A 20293-nucleotide genomic window follows, 5' to 3' on the forward strand; every position below is an offset into this window, starting at 1 on the left:
ATATTTCAATAGGTCCAATTTAGCAGCAATTCCAGTTATTCTCTATTATTTATCTGTTCTCAGAAATGTTTATTATTCTCTCAGCCTTTGTCATCCATTAATTTTACTGGCAATGTTTTTGCAATTACTTTCATTTCATTCATGAAAATGTTGTGTACTCTACAAACAGAGTTATTATGAGTACACTTTGGAATTATTTCATAAGCATTATCTATAACTGATTATTATGGTGATTTAATATTTGTGATGTCAGAACAAACTTTTAGAGTGTATATATATTTAGAGTGTGCATATAAAAAAGTTTCTGTAGTAAGAGAAAATACACCCAAAAAAGCTCAAAGTTTTTATTAGTCTCGAATATCAGAACCCAATGGAACTTTTTTAAACCCAATAATGCCCCCAGATCAAGTGTTGTTATTACAGCTTTTCTGTTTTACATCTACCCTTTGTGATAAAAATCTCAACAAATAATATTACAGACAGCATTTTCTCTCTTGAAAAGCAGTATAAAAGGATGCTAGGCTACTTAGCATGAAAACACAATAGTATCTAAAGATAGGTCTGTCAAAATATAATAAATACACAGGGCTAAGCAGCTAAACTACATCATAGCATCTTGCTACCTGGAGACTCCTCAAATAAAAGGCACATGTATTTAATGCATTCTGAAGTCATTTCAGTTAAGTGTGAGTTATTCTGGTTGCTGAGCAAAACATTTACCATATATATTTTTAAACTAGGTCCCTTACAAACTACTACTCTTTTCGGAGTCATACTTGCCCATCTTTATGTCACACACAGCTCAGGCCCTGGGGATGACTGACACTTTGCAGACCCAAGACCTCAGTGCCTACCCCCAGTCAGGATGATGAGCAACAGGACAGTTTTGTGTCTGTGGCAGCACTGCCTTTATAAATCTCCCTGTGTCAGGAGCTTAGGGCTGACTGCACAATTCCCATCCAGGCAGAAATAAAAATTGATTGGACAGTGGGAAGAACAATAAATAGAAGTTCACTATTTATCAACTCATAAAAACCAGAAGTGAGGAAAAGCAAAGGAAATGACTTATAGCTTAGCAGGAGTGAGAGAGGGCCTTATGCCAGATCACCCAAAAATTCTTGTCACGTTTGTAATTCCATTGTAATTTCCAGCATCAGTACAAAAACAAACCCTGTGTTAGTTCATCTACCTGAGCAAGGATACTGTTCAGCCTAATCCCTAGCAACAGTGAGACTGGTATTTCACAGACTGTCTTAGACATTACACATTTGTCAAGGCAATCTCTAGGTCTCTCAGCACACAAACTGACAGCTATAAGGCAAATCTTCTTTATTCCTTAATTCTGCAACCTGTGGAGATATGGAGAGCCACTGAGTGCATTTAGTGGCTTAGAAGAGATTTGTAGGTCCAAAATCCTCGGAATTTTCAGTTATTCACAAGGAATAATCCAATCCACATTCATCAGTTCACTGAAATATGCACTTAAGTTTAAAAGCATATATAAATCCCATTGAAGTTAATATCTATGCAAATGACTGAATACTTCACTAAGTAGAAGTGTAGTTACTTGTGAAGTTCAATATATGCTTCAGTGATCTGAAGAACTTGTGCCCATTGAATTATTGGTTCTCACTGAAGATACACTGACATAAATTTAGATACTATTTTTGAACACTAATATCAAAACAATTTAATATCTTAATGCATGAGATACCACATGATAAAATTGTAGCTATAGTAATTCTGTTTTTTTAATGTATACTGCAATGTAAAAAAATAGTATTTACTTCAGCATGTGCTTTCTGAATGAATGGGTGTGAAATACAGGAGGCTGATGGTTTAGAAATAAACATGCAACATGATTAAGATCATACATAAATTAATCCACTCTACACTTTAAAACATTTGCTGGATCTCAAAATTCCTAGAGTACTGATAAAAACTGGTTGCCTAACTCACTAGTATGCTTCTTGAATATTTAGCATCAGTACTCAAATCCACACTCTCCAGTCTCCAAGTTTTTTAAGGTCATGAATAAAGGAGGTTGAATTAATTTTTTACAACTGCAGCTCCCTGAGTGAGTACAATACCTGGAGTTTCCTGCTCTAGATTTTTGACAAAATATTTGATATCTGACTAGATTAATATTAGTTTAATATAATCAAAGAAGAAGTTTGCAAATACTTAAAAAAGATTATGTAGAGTGTTTTAGTCATTTCAAGAAATTCTTACGAGAATTATTATTGAGTGTCCCCTAACTAACACCAATTTAAACAGCAAAGGCTCTTCAGCGTTTAAGGGAAGCAGCCAGAAACACTCCATAAGGCAAATGAGTGCTTGAAACAGTTTCCAATATCTTTTGGTTGTTCTCATTTGATAACATGAACATTTTGTTCATTTTCACAAAAAATACGAAAGAAAGTGAAAGGGACATTCTCTAAAACACCATAATGCCATGAAAACTATTATAAGACCCTTGAATATTTCTCAGGGCCTTCATTTACTGTTTGGATAGCTCCCATGCAGCTGGCTCCTGTTGACTGCCAGTGTTAGATGTATTTACACGCCTCAGCATTTAATGATAATGGGTCAAGGTGACTCAAAGCAAGGAGAGGTAGCCTACATCCCAACACCTGTAATGAAAATTAGACATCTTACCTCAAAACAACTGTTCCTGGGACCTGATGCAACAACATCATTTGGTGTTACATAATCTACACTGGATTTCCATTTTCAAAAACAGTCCACAGTACCATAAATCTATTTCTTTATGTCCTGATAAATACTCTTGTCTAAGTACTTCACTTATTGCTTGAAAACAGACAAACTGTCCTAAAACATTTCTCCCAGATGGATGAGTGCCGCCCTTCCAAAAAGCTACCTCAACACTTTCTTTGTAACATTTCTTTTGCAGGTCAGGGTTTGCGGCAGGGAGAAGCAGCTCATTTCATATAGACCCCCACCTTCATTAACCAAATACAGTGTAGTAGCTACAGAACCTCGCAGTGTCTTTCTCCACTACACAAAATATCTAGAGATTGAAGCTACTGTATTATTAGATGGTAGCTGGAATCACATCTAAAGCACTCAAAGCTCAGAAGGATTTCTTTTGTGCATGGGAATGATGCAAGCTCTACATAAAGCTATACACTTGAAATACTTTAAGAGTAAAAATTTTGTTGTCTAGATGTTGTTAAAGGAAGTGCAGGAGCCTTAGTTTATATCCAACACTAAGACAAAGATTCATACATAATCAATATGATGCAGCAACAAGTTTTTCTTAATGGTGGTGTTCAGATGAATCTTGGGCAAAATTGTGATACAGTGTTTTACTACAGACCCCAGTTCAAACCACTGCTAATGGTATAATCAGCATGTTCCATACCATACACTGAACAATCCCATGGAAAACAGCAGGACATCTTGCAGTGGGACAAAAAAACTACCCAGCTGTCTGTAACTCTTGTGGCTGGAGTACATAGAGCCTTCTAAAGCCTGCTGGCTTCTACACACACAGAAGTTTCTCTCCATGTCTCAGAATAGAGCTCACAAATACAAAATTTATAACTACAGCTTAGTTATTGCATTGTTGTGACATGAATTAAATTATAGCAAGAAGCTGATATGGCACATTGCTTATCATAGCAATTTTTCAAGCCAAAGCATTTAGTTTGCAGTTTTACAGTCTCAAAAGTTATAGGCTACCTTGTTATTCAAATGAGCTCATTCTTGCTTTAATACACCTCAGAGAATATTAGTTAAGGACTGGAAATGATTTAGGCACTGAAGAGGATGATTCTGTCTTTCTCAGCCTATGGTGCTTTCTACAAATTCAGCCAGGACCTCAATTTTGAATTATTACACTGTCAAAAGCAATTAGAATGAACTCATGATACCTGATGACCTTGCCACACGGTTCGAAATCAGTCAATCAATATTTGAAAAATAAAATTTGGCTTGCAAAGAGTGTTTAAAAGCTTAGAGGCAGCTGGCAGGAAAGTCATCTCACTTAATTTAAATAAGCTTAGAGTGAAAGATGCATTTTCACAATGTGGCATGGGAAATAGCAATGTGAGTCTTTCTAATAAGTTCCATACTGAAATATACTAAAGAATAACTAATTTTTTAAAATTTTACTCAGATAATGGGCATTTCAGCATCTAATTTATGAAGGGAGATATGAAATAGTGCTTCACATTAGCTAACAAAGGTCACAAAACAAATAGCAGCAAAAGAAAGCAACCCTCACCATGTACTGGATGTGGAACACATTGTCCATGAAATAGGAAGAACTTTTAAACTGTCCTTGCATGTTCCATGCATGTACCTTTGCACGCACATATGCATACAATGCTGCTTTTCCAGTCAGACCTTTTCCAGTGTTTGTCCAGTGGAGGTACATGTCCACTTCACCACAAAAAGCAATAACAGAGAAAGGGTTCACAGAATATGCTGTTCTTCCAAGAGAGGGAATGGTTTAGTTCACAGATTTAATGATGGGTAGATTACCAGATAAAAATCAGGACCACTGGATTAAACTTTTCCCAGACTTTTTAAAGCTATTATTGACCCATATAAGGTAAACCCATGGTCATACTTACAGGCTCGATGTGCACAAACCTGCTTAACACAACCAGCCATTATTCCTCTCCTCTGATTGGAATTTTCAGCAAACTAGGACAACAGGCACTGCAATGAATCTAATCTTTACCAAGCATTTGCACCTCCTGTATTCGCAGTATTTATTTCTAGTGATTTCTGGGCATTGTATAGACAGTAAGTGATCTCAGACAAAAATACACTGTAAGAAAGGAAAGATTTATCAGGACAATTTTTTTTTTTTTTTGCTAAGAAAAATGAAACAAAACACAAATTGCTGAGCATCATAAAGTATATAGTATACAAAGAGGATGGCATTAAGAACCAGAAATTTGGAGTATGCAGAAAGCATATTCAGAATCTGAAGAGAAAGACACATAGTGCACTGATATGAGAGAGAATCATAAGAACCATAGTTTAAACATTTATTCAGAATGAAAAAGGTTCCCATGGAGTAGTAGTGGGTGATGTCTTCAGGGCAATGTCTTCAACAAGGAATAAGTTAAAGATGACAAAAACTTTAGCTGAAATTACTTAAAGATGGCATATTGCAAAAAATTTCAGTGAGATAATAAAATTGTGTCCTATTTTAAGTAACTCTCAAATTTGCTGATAAACAGTAGACTACTTTTCAACCTTTTTTTTCCTCCATGTTGGTGTGATTTAAGATTGTTTTTTGACTTTAATGTTGCTATTATTTATAAAACTGGCAGTATCAGAATCACAGCTACATTGTTTTTCAGGGGTTTTAGTTCTGCACAGAGTAAAAAGAATATTTCTCCCAAAAGCTGAGGTCTAAGAACAGACAAAACAATAAAATGGAGGGATCAAAATATACAGCATGCCCACAAAGGCTGAATTTATGGTCAGTCCATATAATTTTGCCATCCTAGTTTGAGTTTTTAAAGGTAAATGATAAATTGCTTTACTGTCAGAAAGGATTTTGCTTATGTCCAGAGAATCAATGAAGAAAAGGTATTTAAAATAATTTTCTTCTATTTTTTCTTTAAAATTCATAGCTCATTAAAATATACACTTAGAAAGAAAAATATCCAAGCTCCTATTTTTATTGATTTGGAACAGGAATCTAGAAGAAAGATACAGTGCACATCCTGGACTCACCTGAATCTCACCCATCACCTGATGGTGAGATCAGACAGACTTGTAGGGTTCTCTTACCACATAGGGTCTGCTCTAACAGCTAGGAAAAAATGTCATTCTGGCTCTGATGTAGATATTATTTTGTCCAAAGTGGATGATCTTCAACCAGAGAGATTTTTGTATCCAGAAAATCGAAACTCATTCAGTCCAGAAATCTGCAGTTTAAAGTTGCAACATCCTTTTTGTTTTCTTAATGACTTATGGGATCTGAATTGAAACCTATCATATTTCAATCAAATTACCTAATTAATGGCATTTTAAAATATCCAACACGCTGCAAAATAGAAAAAAAGTGACTGATAAACAGATCAAGAAAAAACATCAAAAATCAAGATTATTCCCTAGGGTACTACTGTTATTAGAAACCACCTTGACAGGCTGAAACACACAAGATTTTATAGGAGCTCTAGCAAAAGAGAATTCAGATATCTAAGTTCAGAAAATGCAATGACTGGCTTCTATATGTATTTAGGAAAAAAAAAGTCTTTCCAAAATCATTGCAGGAAAGTGTTTGGAAAGTGATTTTTCTGATCTAGCCTTATATTTAAATTACTGCTAATTCTCTCTGAATATTCTATGTTTATATTAGATTGCTAATCCAGAGTGAGGCTTTTCTTATTTCTGTTTTTCATTCAGCAGAGACCCAATAGTGACTGCTATAGGAACGACAACATCTGCAAAAAGAAATCCTACCAGTGTCAGCTAGTTCTAATATTCCCAAGGAAGCTGGGCATCCAGAAAGGATGGATCCAGTAGGATCCAGGCACTTAAATGTAGTTGCAACAGTCTAAAAGTTGATAAAAATGCCCTCTTCCTTTGGTAAAAAAAGTGTTTCTCCTTAAAACATCTGCTAGAAGTTTTAAGTTTCCTATTAGATGTGTGGATCTGAAAGGAATGAGATTCTGCTCCACCGAGATGAGCAGAGAGCCAGACTCCCAGGAGGGTGCCACACTCCCAGTTTCTATGTTTGCTTTAAATATGAACTCAATGGACCAAACTGATACAGGTTGCCCTGTTAAGGATCTCCTGAAAAGGCAAAGAGTTTACATACATCTTTCAACTCCTGTCTATTTATAAGAACAGCCAGATCTTTTCCAGGACCTTGACAACCCAAGTGAGCTCCAGCTGGATGCTGCCAAGTGGCGACCAGAGCATACCAAGGCAGTCCCAAAGCAACTGGCACAGGCAAGCTGTCATGGAAAAATGATCACAGTGCGTTTGCCACTGTCTTTGGAACTGCACTTTAGGGGAAAAAAATTATAATGTTGAAAGATGGAAGGGGCCTCAGAAGTCATGTAAGAAATGCTAAAAAGCTGAAGACATGGTGCCTTTGTTAATGAACAAGAGATCCCAGAAATTAGAAGTGGCTGCCTTGTTTTTTACTGTTATTTTTGGCACTAGAAAAATAAAAGCTCTCTGTCCATGGCTGTTTGGAAATCCATCCCAAGAGAGTAAGATCCTCTGAAAGAAACAGAAGAGTGTTAGTCTGACTGCTGGATTTCAGGAATGAATCCAGGGTTTATGTCACTACCAAATGCCTTGCCAGAGGGAAGAAATAGCCAGCCACCTATGGAGAGAAACAGCATTGTGTCCCAGCAGGCTCCAATTACTGCCACTGACTTTTGTAGATACTGGTGATATTGACATTGGGCTGGAAGAGTAGGTGGGTGAAACATGACTGATCTCTGGCTTGATGTCATCCTGCAGTTTGCTTCAAAGGCAATTCTAGTGGCAAAACAGTAAAAAAGATGAGGAATGAAAAATTTCTACAATTAACTATTGCAAACTCTGTATTTTGATAAGAAATTAATTAAACCAGGATTTTATTGGAACAAAATCCTGACAATTTTTTAACACACTTTTTGGTATCACATTAGTACTTAGCAAGTTTTTTAGAATCATGACTAGAGAAACAGATGCTCCTAGTTTTGTCTTTGCTTTGATCAAAGGGTTTTATGTTCAGCTAGCTGTATAAAAATACAACATTTTCAACAATCCTTGCTTCCCAGGCTTCATCTTTTGAATTAATTTGGAGGTCTCATCTTTCATACTGTACTTGGGAAACTTAGTGAGAATGTAAACGTCTAAAAACAAATAAGTAATAGAAAAACTGGGACACAAACTTATGGCACTTCATAATTCAGCAATTTCAAAAGGCATTCTTAACATATAATTTTGTGTTTCCTGTGTTCTAAATATATGATCCCTGAGGGAGGGGTGACATTTTTGTATAGTGATTTTGCATGAAGCTTTTACATCCTAATTAAAAACAACAGTCAATAATAATACTCTTCATCTAACAAAGTCTCTGCAATTTAGGCACATATTCTTCAAAGGTATTGCTGAGAACAAATATTAAGATCAAAGGTGAAAACGTTGTATAATGTATCTTTGGTCATATTCAAGTCTCTTTCAGGAAATCTGGTGAGGCAAATCAACCACAGACATGCTGCAGCAACTAATTTATCAATTTACTTACATTTGATGAAGTTCTAAACTACAGTTGTTCCCTCTACTACAAAAATAATGCCAAAACTTCAGGTTCAGGAACTTATTTTGTGGGGGTGTGGGTTTATAACAGAGCTGGTGGATTTATGTAATAACAGGTAAAGAATTGCAAGTGGTGTTTTTATGTAGAGGTTGATAGCTTGGTTGCTGTTCAGGTGACCTTATTTTGAGAGCCCTTTAGTTGGAAACTGGACCTGTGATGTTCTCTACCAAAATTCAGGCAATATAAGTAAGTACTTTTTTCAAAGCAAAAGAAATTATTAAAGGAATAACATGCTTACTGACATTATGTTGTTATTAACTTTGGCAACTCTCAAACACTGGCCAAATCCAAAAATGATTCAGAGTCAAGTCCATTGCTTTTGACCTTGTAATAAATAAAAGCTTTCCAAAAACCAAGCTAGACTAAAATATTAAATCCTGGCTCCAAAAGAGAAACCCGCTCATAACAAAACCATTCTATAAGCACAAATGTCCCTGAAATCCTTGGCTGAAGATGTACAACGTGAACAATTCTCTGGCTCGTGACTGTGGAAAAAACTGTTCTTCATTTAAATGTTTGTCATCAATGTAAACCCATCTTTAATTATAACTAATGGAAGGAGCTTTTATGTGTTGGAATAGTAATATGTTGCCAAGAGTTCAGCTTGGCACACATTCCTGAGTTACAGTGGAAATTGATCTTAAAATGGAGCAAAGAATAATGTGTAAAGCTGTCAAAGATACAATGAACTGAAGACAATACAGTAGCTATAACTTAAAGTATTGACAAACAGGACGTATTCTATGAGTGACTTTTAGGAAGACAAGGTTTTTCCCTCTCTTTTAGTTCCTGATTTGTTTTTTTTAAACTTTGGACAAAAGTCTTGTTTAGATTTGTAGTTAGTGCCATTTATTTTCTCAGGAATTGAACCACCAAAACGTTCACTTCAATTTTATCTTAACCAGCTTACAGTGGTGTATTTCTACTTGCCAGGCTGCTTGACCAGCTGCTAAAAGACACTGGCCAGCATTATAGTACATCCTTAGAATTAAAATGCAGCTCACATTGAGGCTCAGGCACAAAAATTATTTAAGATTCCTAGCTCAGCTATTGCACTGTTTGCTTCTATGTCTTCTCATCCTTGATAGCTGCTATGCACCAAGATTATTCCGTGGCTGTGCTCACAGCTGGAGGGAAAGACAAAGAACTACTACCATATAGCAAAGATTCACTTTGGAGTCCTTTCACCAGCAGTTACCAGTGAGGAACTGCTCATTTTGCTCATTTTCCCTCTGATTTTGCATGCAGTGCCACTGTGACTGCTCAGCCATGGAACCCTTCCGTTGGTCTGGTGAGTGCCAGTGTGTATTAGCTGATGATAAACTTCTGTAACTTTGGCTTCAGCAAGGGTCCCTGTGGCTGGGCTGCAGCCCCTTTCATGGTATTGAAAATGTGGCCTTTGCCTATCTCTAATATCTGAGATATTAGAGTCTCAAATCCTGACAATTGTGCAAGGGAACTGTGTACATCTAGGAAGTGTTGTAACTGCACTCTGGTTATCCATGCCAGCTAGCACAGAAATGTAACCATGTCAGTCTTGATTTTGAGTTTATATATATTTCATGGAACAGCATAATTTTTCTCATCAAATTTTATCTGTCTAAAGAGTGGGCAATTTACTTCAAGGCATTCCTTTAACCTCTTTTATCTATTCCAATTTTCACGGATTTCTACTGAAGACAGTATGAATGAGCTCCTTGTTTTTGCTCTTGGTATAAGGGAGGCACAAAGCACACAAACCCCAAACCATTCTGCTTCAAGGAACTATTCTCATTTTAAAAAATCCATCATATAAAGCTAAAATACCTTAGAAAATACAGCACCTTTCTTCATTATCCTTTGGGCACCAGAATACTCAGCAGAAGTATAAATTACAGATAAATTATCTTCTCACTGCATTTTTAGAGAATGAAAAATCCAGAGCTTCACAAAACCAGAACATCCACAAAAATTATCCCCAATACAGTCTGATCTGTTTTCTAGCCAAAAACCTCTTGACCTTCACTTGAAATGGTGGCTTCCTACTAATTATGAAAAATAAGGGTTGAATCTTGGAAAACACAAAAATTGGTCTTGAATAAAACAAATTTCCCAAGGTCACTTGCAGTCAGTAGCTGACTTGAGAACAGAAACTTGATACCATCCTCCTTTTTCACTCAGGCATTTAACACTAAATGAACAAGTCTTTAAAAAATACAGCAGGAAACATAAATTTCATTGATAATTATCTTGCCAAAAGTTTTTATAAATATGAATAAAGATGCATGTAACTAAGCACAAATAAACATAAGGTTTATGGGCTCTTCATATAAACTTGTAACCTATACTTCCCAGGGGATTTGCAGGATCACTTTTAAAACTTTAAAAAAGATGTAGAATAAAAGCTACAGTGCAAATCACTAGACTTAAAACTTTACTATAAACTCATGTGTGCATCTTGAGAGCTTTCACTAGTCCCTAGTATGTGTTCAGCAGCTCACAAGCACACTAAGCAAGACTGGAGTAACACAAGCTCTATAAGTATTCGTGGAAGTGTCTATAAATGTGATTTCACAAAGGGTTCTAGCTTTTTGGATGAGATGACTGCAACTGAAAAAATATCCCCAACACACAAGAACTTGCTTGAATGGATAAAGCTTTTCTGGAATTTGCATTTTTACCTATAAGGAAGATACATGAGATGAACTGCTGTTGACAAAACTATCTTTTTTTTTCTGCAAAGCAATGTTGCAATATGGGAATTTACTTTTAGCTGACTATAGTGGTTCACAATATTGACTCTGCCACTCTTGATGATCCCAAGTTACAGCTGTTGCCTATTCTATTCACAAAGATTTTGCTTTTTAAAAATTTTCTAAAATGACTTCGAAATTTGTCTCAGTACTAGGGGTATTTCAGCAGGGAGATTTTGAATGATTTTATCAATTTTAAGCATCTACATCTAAACCCAGAATTTCCAAAAATATTATCTCCTGCTGTTCTTGCAATGTTACATGACTCTCAGCTTACTAGCAGTGAGATAAATGGAAGAACAAAACCCAAATAAGCTAGTCATGTAGAGATTTTACAAATTCAGTTGTCACAGAGAAATTAATACTATGAGGACTGCTGCAGATAACATTTAATCACCCTCAAGTGAAGCTGAGGATAAAGATGTCCTCTTTATACACATTAACAGACCAAGCTGCCATGATGCTTCTAGACCTTCACAGACATCTTAACATGGTAACAATCAACAAGCACAGAATTCCAGAATGCAGTCACAAAGAGCTTTCCAAACATTTCACAGTATCATTCCCAGGGAAATTTTGTGAAAGGGCAAAACAAAGATCTATATACTATGAACACAAATGAAAACAATATTTTTAAAAAATCATTAATAATTTTAACCTATGTATGAGTATTGCTTTCATTAATATATGCACATGTAATTTCACTACAGTATTTTTGATGTTATATGTTGATTCTTACAATGACATATACACCAGCCTGGAGATATTTCCTAAAACATTCCACATGCTGAATCGTCTTTACAACACTTGCCTACCCTTTCACAAACTGTTAAGTGATCCTTGAAGACTCTTTAGCCTGCTTATTTTTCTTAATCATCATTGCATCTGTGACGATGCCATTTACCTAAAACTAATCAAAGATTTCATGGCATTTGAGTGACCATCTTTAAAAGAAAGATAAAAAGAGGTCTTCACTTCACTGCCTCTGACTAGAATTGCAGCAGCTTTTATCAGGCACAGAATGCCAACACAGACAGGAAGTAATTTAGCATTATGTCATAAGCCTGAAATTTTCTGTGTTTTCTTTTTTGAACTGCCTACTGATGAATCAAAGCATATGTTGTAGTTTAAACTTTGGGGTTTTCTTTTTCTGTTTTCTAGGTTTTTTTTCTGCACTGCTATTATTTCATGAATCATATTATGCTCTTTGGAATTACATTTTCATCAATACCTTTTTACTACTTTTAATCTTACAGGAACACATTTAGCTTTGGCAGGTGACTCACTCCAAACAAGCATTTGTGAAAATAAGAGCAACTGTACATATAACAAAAGAGACTAAGTGCATAAAAGCTGCTATAAAGCCAGCCTCATTTTGCCTATTCCATTTAATCTCTCATCAGCCTCTGAGACAAATTTAGCATGCCAAGGTTGTATAAATATGAAGCAAACCAGAATATAATCAAATGAGGCTAGGCTGAACCCTAGTAAGAGATCATATTGAAGAAAAGTTTATCTACTACAACCACTGACCTGCTACTCCAAGGACTAGTGATGTAAGTGAGCATAAGAACTACAAAGTCACCCAAGGATGTTCACTGTTCTCTCTAACAACTGCTGAACAAGCTTGGCAGTTCTTCAAAATTACTGCAGGTGCAGGTGTTTGGCAAAATTAATTCAACATTATTTTGAGGATAAGCACAACCTTCCTGTAGTATCAGACAAGTGGCTTCAGTTGAAGTTCCAAGATTACTCTTTTGAATAGAAAAATGCCAACACTTTCTGCTTTTCTTTCATTCAGAGTTGTCTTTCACAGCAACAAAAACCGCAATGAGGGCAGAGGCAATTTTCTCCCCTCTTCTGGCCATTCAATTAGTAGCCAAAGATAAGTATTACAATAAGGAAGGAAAGCTGCTGACAGGCCTTAGAAAATTCTGTTTCCCTGGCAAGGAATTTCTTCTCCCAGCCTACCTTCTCTGGGTTCTGGCAGAGTGGACAGTCACATTCGAAGCAATACTGGCGCATCAGCTGCTTCTGGCGCTCCCTGGTAGGCACCAGTGATTCAACATAGCTGATGGTGAGCTGTCCATAAAAAAAAAAAAAAAAAAAAAAAAGATTTGGTATATTTTACAAAAAATCCACATTCTGTGTATATATTAGCGGAGGCAACATTTTTTTGGATACAGAATTTTTCCCAGCATAAAATAAAATGCTAGCAGATTATTTTCCAGAAGAAATTGACTACTTTTACAGAAGGTGAGAAAAAGAGAAAGATAATTTCCATGGAAGAACACTTTTTCACATTTCAAGATCAATATAGTTTGAAATTATTAATTCCACCCAAAATTATCGCTATTTCAACTTTTAATCCTTATTTGTAGGAAAAAGAAAAGAAAGGAGAGTGAGAAAAGATAGCAAAGAAGCTATGCATAAAGCATCTGAATCCCTTGTGCATGAAATCTCATTTTCTGTCTAGCTCCAGAGTTTAAGAGTGTATTTACCACTAGTGTTACACAATATCCAACTATCTCCAAATTTTTTTTCTCAGGTAAGCCCCTACTTTTTTGCAAATATATGTTTGAGCCTGGGGAGAATTCCTCTTATGCCATACCCATTTTCAGTGTCTCTGTGATGTTTCCCTTGTGACCAAGGAAGCACAAAATCATTGCAGTCTAAGTTGTTGAAACTACCGACAAGAAGATTTATTAAAATGATAAAAGAAAATTTGTGCCTAAATTTGTGCCATTTTTCAACTTCTTACACTGTACAGAGTGAATTCCAATGAGCTACAGAGAAGTCTGTAGTTTGTTCACTTTGATGCCTGCCAGAAAGAATTTTACAGGACTAACCATTTGTAGAGTTCTTGAAATGTTTAAAGTGCTTCACAGGCACAAACTAATGATAAGGAAAAGGATATAACAAAAAAACCTGCTCAGTTCAGACCAGTATACAATCACATGTTATTCAGTGATTACACTATACGCCCAACACACTTTGAAACACTCCAGAGGGGTCAGAGCTGAAAAAAAATCAGGTCACATTATTTCATCCTGAGCCTAGACACTTCAACTAATTGGGAGAATTTTCACATGGTTTTCAGTTAAATCATGAGAGTCCATTCAAAGAAATTACAGGAAAACCTGACCAATTTTAGTAATGACCATGAAATCCATTGTCAGAACCTGCATTTTTGCAAATTAGTGAGCTTTCTAATTGAATGAGCAATTAACAAGCAACTAAAACAATGCCTGCATTTTTTTAAATTTATTATTACAGTGTAATTTGATTACATATTGAAGGAGAACTGTGTTAAAAGAAGTCTACTGAGATGGCAAAGTCAAGCATTTAAAATAAATATGGCCTCATAATTGAAGATTAATAGTATAATTAATGAGAGAGACAAATTAAAATTCCACAATTAATCAAAAGTTAGCAAGTGTGAGAACTTTGCTAGGTTTAGAATTCTAGATAATGTTGTTCTGCCCCAGCTTGTGGATGTCTGAGCCAAGAGAGGATTAGTTTCACCACTACTGGCTTACAGCAGAACAGTCTGTAATAATATTTTACATAGGAGCCTTAGGCTTTCCTCTGATCTTTCTGCAGGGAATGGATGGAAATTGTGCTGCTTATTTATTTTCCATCCTTTTCTTCCAAGCTTTGTCTCTTCTGCTCCATTATCTTCAATGTCCCTCTTATTCTTTCTCTTCTGTTCTCTACCCCTCAACATGAATATCCTTTTCCTGTTTAATTCTCAACACTTGATTACCTAAACCTGTTTTCTAGCCATAAATTCTAGCTCCTTGCATAGCCACTTTTGGTACAATGGGATGATTTCTTCCTTGTACCAGTCTCAGGTCTGTCCTTTAGCCTTATCCTTCACCTTTCCCTACTGTGTTCACTTGCTTTCCCAAGTTAACAGTCCTTGTTGCCCTACTCTGATTTCTCATCTTCAGTGACCCCAACAACTTTGTCCTCACTTCTTTCCACAGCTGGTCCTAATCTGCATCCCCCTTGGTGTGGTAAGAAAGATCTGTCTCCCTTCCTTCCCACAAAGCATTTTCCATCCAAGCTGCAGTCCTAACCTCATCCTTCAGACATCCAAAACCCAATTTCCCTCTCCCATCAAAAGCCTCCCAAATCTTCATGTCTCCTTGCAACTCCCAAGTGTTGTCTGTCAAAATCATTTCACACACTGGCTCTGTCTCTTGTTGTCTGAATAAACACCTCTAGTTTTGACTCATGTCCTGCTGGGCTTTAGGTTCAGGTGGCATCCAACAGTAAAAGGATTTAACCAAGTTCAGACACAGTGCAAGACAGTAGGAATCTTCTGACAAAAAAAATAATGTGAAATTAGTGTACTCTTTGCCAAAATATTTAAGACAATGGTTTAAACCCTGCCATTAGTAATGAAACTGTCATTAGGCAGAGTTTAGTTACAATACTGTGAAATAAACACAGAGCCAACACTAAATATACCTCACCTATCCAACCTACAGGCTTCATCCCTTTCTCTCTTTATATCTTTGGTTTCCATCCCCCCACCCTCAGCTTTTTTCATTTATGTTGCAGAAACCTTGGAGGTAGGAAGAAGTTTAAAAAAAGACATTTCTTTTTCAGAGGTTGCCAAACAGTTGTGGACATGAACAGTCACGTACCAACATGCTCTGGATTAAAACATATGACTGGGCAGAAAGAGGAGAAGAGGCTCCATCTCATTTATCTCTCCTTTTAGCATTTTAACAGCTTAGGGTCTCTCCTGCCCAAGTTCAAATTCCCAGCCCTGCCAGGAGAAATCCATGAGGGAAAAAATGTTTGTAGCTGGCAGAGTGAGTGGCAAAATGTAACTAGAATATTTAGAAACATGATCAACCTAACAGTGACTGAGCCTATACTAATAATATAATTGTTTAAAAACAAAATTTCTGTATTCAAGTCTCTCTTCTGTCCTTGGTTTAATTTTGGATCACTTCATTAGATGCAAGGCTCATTTAACTTGTACATATTTGGGAAATGTGCCCATTTATCAAAGGTTGTCTTAATGGTATTTGCATGTGGGATGTATGCTACTAATTAAAACATTACTTCAACTGACCAAAGCTTGCCTCTTTATTGCATCGTTTATAAAGAATGCAATAAATCTTTTCCCCCAAACTGGACAATATATATAAAAAACATTTATGAAGGCAAGGAATTATTTAAAAGCCATGTGACTTATTGACTCTTAAAACCCTTTCCTTAGAAATACAGCAGTGTCTGAGCACAGAAATTCTTTAATCATGGATATGGTGGTTAGTTTCTCATGTTCCTCATCTGCCAGCTGAGGTAGACACAATTTTCCAGCACTGCCACGATGCAGTGGACTTAATTTATATAGGGTTTTGTTGTTGTTGTTGTTGTGTTTTTGGTTTTGTTTTGGTTTTTGGTTTTTTTTGTAACAGAATATAAGCCACAAAATTTCTAAACAGAAAATTCTGTAAAAATTTAAAATCAATTATTTCAATGCTAGTGGCAGGGGGAAAAAAAGGAAAAGGAATCTTCTTGGTTTTGCAATCATGACTCTCAGAATCTTAGGGAGGGTTGTGTACAGAAATCTGCTCCTGAGACAGAGTTACACAAGTGCTTAATAGTATGCACTCTTTCTGTTTTGGCATATAAGATAAAAAGGTCTTCTTCTGCAGTGGTACAAAACCAGCAAAACTCCTAACTCCAGGAAAAATTTGTTTCTACAAACTTAAATGGGAAAAAATGTAATGTGTCAAGCATACACAGATACAAAACTTCTCACAGAATTACAGTAACAAAAACACTATATAACTTGGTTGCAATCTATGATGAAAATAGATTTATTTGCTCATCATCTGAAATCATTATTTGTTTTCAGTACTTAAAAAATGTTGCTCTGTAAGGTACAGTCAGTTATAAGATATTATGAAGAAAGATACAAATTTGCTCTAACTGAAATCTGAAGCTGGTGAGAAGCAAAGAACCCATTTTGGAGCAGAACTGCACCTCAGCTAATCCATTCTGCCTCCCAGCAAGAGTAATTGATTTGAAGCCATAAAACTTCTGATTGGAGAGGAGGAGAAATCATCTCATGTCTGCCTGCAAAACACCAGATAGACTCAGCAACTAACAAAAAGTAAATTGAAATTATAGCACACATCTTGATGCTGTTTGAAGTGGTTACTTAAGGGTAGGGTAATGATGAAGACCTCTTAAGAGTAGACTGCTTGTCTTTTTGACAAAACTAGCTGATAGGCTACTTTGCCAGTAAAGGAGCCCTCATGATCTCTAGATGAATAATTTTTGCTTTTTAATAATCCTTCCCCATATCTCATCTTTTTCCGCAACATTTAAATTTCATTGTTGCAAAGAGCTGCAATAAGAAAAATCTTTGTATGCTGTCAAATCAACATCATCTAAAGTTACAAAACCTGTAATAGTCAACATTACAGAGAAGTTGTGGAGGCTCCATCCCTTGCAGAGTTCAAGGCAGGGTTGGAGGGAGGTCTGAGCAACCTGGTCTAGTGAAAGTCTCTGCCCACAGCAAGGGACCAGATGATCTCTGAGGTCCCTTCCGAATCTAAACATTCTGTAATTCTGTATTTGTCTTGAAGAGCAAAAAGGTGTTATAATTACTTCTGAGATTCTGGAAGCAAAGTTCAGAATGACCACAATGGCCAGACACCTCAGCTCCCTATCTCTCCACTTTCCCTGCAACTTTAGATGGTCAGGAACTCCTTGGCGTGAGTAAACTCCTGCAGTGTGCTCTGACAGAAAGTGCTACATATGTGCAAAAATATGTTCCTGTATGGATGGAATAGTCCTCTTCTACTAATCTGAGCTTGACTTGCTACTTAGCTTCTTATTTCTGATACATCTTAGTGCTAAATTTCTAGTAATTATTTTATAGAGGATCTCATTCTGTCTGCATCTAGTGTAAGTTTGAACAGGATAAGAGAAAATTTCTAGTGATTATAATTTTTTTGTTGCTTCATGACTTGAAATAATGTTCATCTTATCATCTCAGAGCACCCAATTTATTCAGAAAACCCAATCAGTTTCCTCCCTGACATGTATCTTCATTAGGTCAGATCATGACATCAGTAATAGAAGTTAAAACTCAGCTCACAACAGATGATACAGCTTCATGTACGTATGTTTGTAAATTCAATATCTGGCTATTACTAAAACTGAGCTCAGCCTGCTGCAGGCAAGCAGAAAGGCAGTGTGGAAAGTTGCATCAAACTCACCATGCAGAACACAAAATGAAAAGAGGCAGAAGTTGCATATAAGGAAAAGTAAATAGGTACTGACAATAATATTGAACTACTGACTTGCACATACGCTTACAAAAATTTTATTTCCCTTCCACTTCCAATAACAGATCTAACCTAATACTGACTTTGTAGCTTTATTTTGTCTCTTAAGCCTTAAGCCCATTTTCTTCCTGGTAAGACATTAAAATCTACTGTATTTTTAAATAAGCAACCCATCTCGGTGAACTGGGAAGCCAAGAGGAAAGCTATGGTTTATGGATAAAATAGAAGGAAGGTGTCTATAACAACACTTAAACAAGAATGCTGAACTGAGAAATTTCTATAATTAACAGCTCCACAAACATGTATTGCATCCTGAAAGAATTCTCTGGGCAAAAAGGTAAGCATGCAAAAACATTTCCGTTGCTTCTTAACAATGTTTTGCTGAAAAACATATTCTACCACTTACTTATTTTGATGGCCTAAAAAAAATTTCTACCATTTACTTGCTTTGATGCCCTACTATCTTTGAGAAAGAATACATTAAAAAAGAAGAAACTGCATGGGCACGTACCGTGTCTAAATCAAAATAAGTATGGTCTTCATATTCACAGAGTTTTAAGAACAGGTGTGAATCATATTTACATTAGATTATGATTTTGAAATTACCAACAGCTAGGACTGTGTAGGTCATTGATGCATCTGAAATTACACACATGCATATGAAATTACATGTATGCACACTTTTCTTTCCAGGTCTTATTAAGCAAACAGTACTGCATTACTGCAAAGCACTTTTTTTTTTGATTTCCAGCCACAAATGCTTATTTTCAAATTAATACAAGTGCTGTTGTAAAAATAAAGTGGAGAATACCTTAGACCAAATAAAAAATCTTTTGAAAAGGATATTTTGAAGTTTTTCCTAGTGAAATGGACAAGCAAACACACCTTGTTTTGCTGCTTTCACTGTCAATGAAAAGTTTACTACAACAGCATGGTTGCCGCCTGACAAATGTTATTGTTGTAATGACTTAAGGAACACTGCATTCCACTCAGAAATACTGTAAGTGTTCCCATCAGGGTAAAGACACTCAAATACAAACAAAATGAAGTGCCTAGAGGAGGAAAGGAGGAACAGGAATTTATCAAGACTGCTAGTGATTTATGAGAAGTAATGATTATGGGGCCCAGGCAGTGTGAAGAGATGATTCTATTTATCATTTTCCTCCTGATAGCTGTGTGCTAGAAAGTGGCATCAATATATCATCAAAATATTAAGCTGGTGGCCCAGCAGTCTGGAATTTATTTAGGGAGATGTCATTGTTGCAGGTGTCTGTGATGGAAGGGAGGACAAGTTAATTACCTCTTCACCAATCTGGATCTCTCGGACAGAGTGAAGTAAAAGCTGGTATCCTTCAAAAACAATCACGCAGTTTGGGTCACAGCTGTGGTTCAGTAAAGACATGCTGTGAGGGGTGAAAGAAAGAAAAAAACTTAGCAGAGGAGTCTCCATTGCCATTTCCCTTTAATCATTTGAAAGTAGCTAACATGATTATATCTGAAGTATCAAGCAATTGAGTCATGAAAAAAATAAATTCCCTGTTAAATCAGCAGCTCCTGGTTTGGGGAGGAAAATGAAAGCTTAGAAGATTTATATTCCTTAGTAATAGGAGCCATGTCGGGATCTCTTCAAATGTTTCTGCCTTTTGTGTATTCAGGGCAGGAGGAAGGCAATGGCCTCCCAGTGCCTCTCTGGGAGCTCTGATTCAGGGAACTGGGCAAGAGGGAACAAGGTGACCTTGTTACCTTGACACTAACCTTGTTACCTTGACAGTACCTGCCTTGGCAAGAGGGACTGAGTTCTATTTCTGCTGCTTCTGCTCAGTTTCAGGGCACTAACCTTATCGATTACCTGACTGTCACTGCAAGTATGGCTCAAAGGGGCCAGCAACCAACTTGTATTTCCTATCAGGAGAAAATGGAGTATACTA

At 36.4% G+C, this 20293-nt stretch overlaps 1 protein-coding gene across 7 annotated transcripts in view; it reads right to left on the reverse strand.

Moving 5' to 3' along the window:
- Positions 1 to 20293, reverse strand: part of SMYD3 (SET and MYND domain containing 3) — a 383126-nt gene that overhangs the window by 56175 nt on the left and 306658 nt on the right. For 6 of the 7 annotated variants that reach the window (XM_074537272.1, XM_005489721.4, XM_074537271.1 and 3 more), the window contains 2 exons: positions 19666 to 19768; positions 13015 to 13125 (listed from right to left, as the gene is read on the reverse strand). In XM_074537272.1, the coding sequence (XP_074393373.1) occupies positions 13015 to 13125; positions 19666 to 19768 (214 nt within the window). The remainder of the gene's footprint in view (positions 1 to 13014; positions 13126 to 19665; positions 19769 to 20293) is intronic. The other variant, XM_005489722.4, reaches the window with a different exon arrangement.

Source organism: Zonotrichia albicollis, chromosome 3 (genome assembly GCF_047830755.1).
Source record: "Zonotrichia albicollis isolate bZonAlb1 chromosome 3, bZonAlb1.hap1, whole genome shotgun sequence".
In the NCBI taxonomy this organism is placed as follows: Eukaryota; Metazoa; Chordata; class Aves; order Passeriformes; family Passerellidae; genus Zonotrichia; species Zonotrichia albicollis.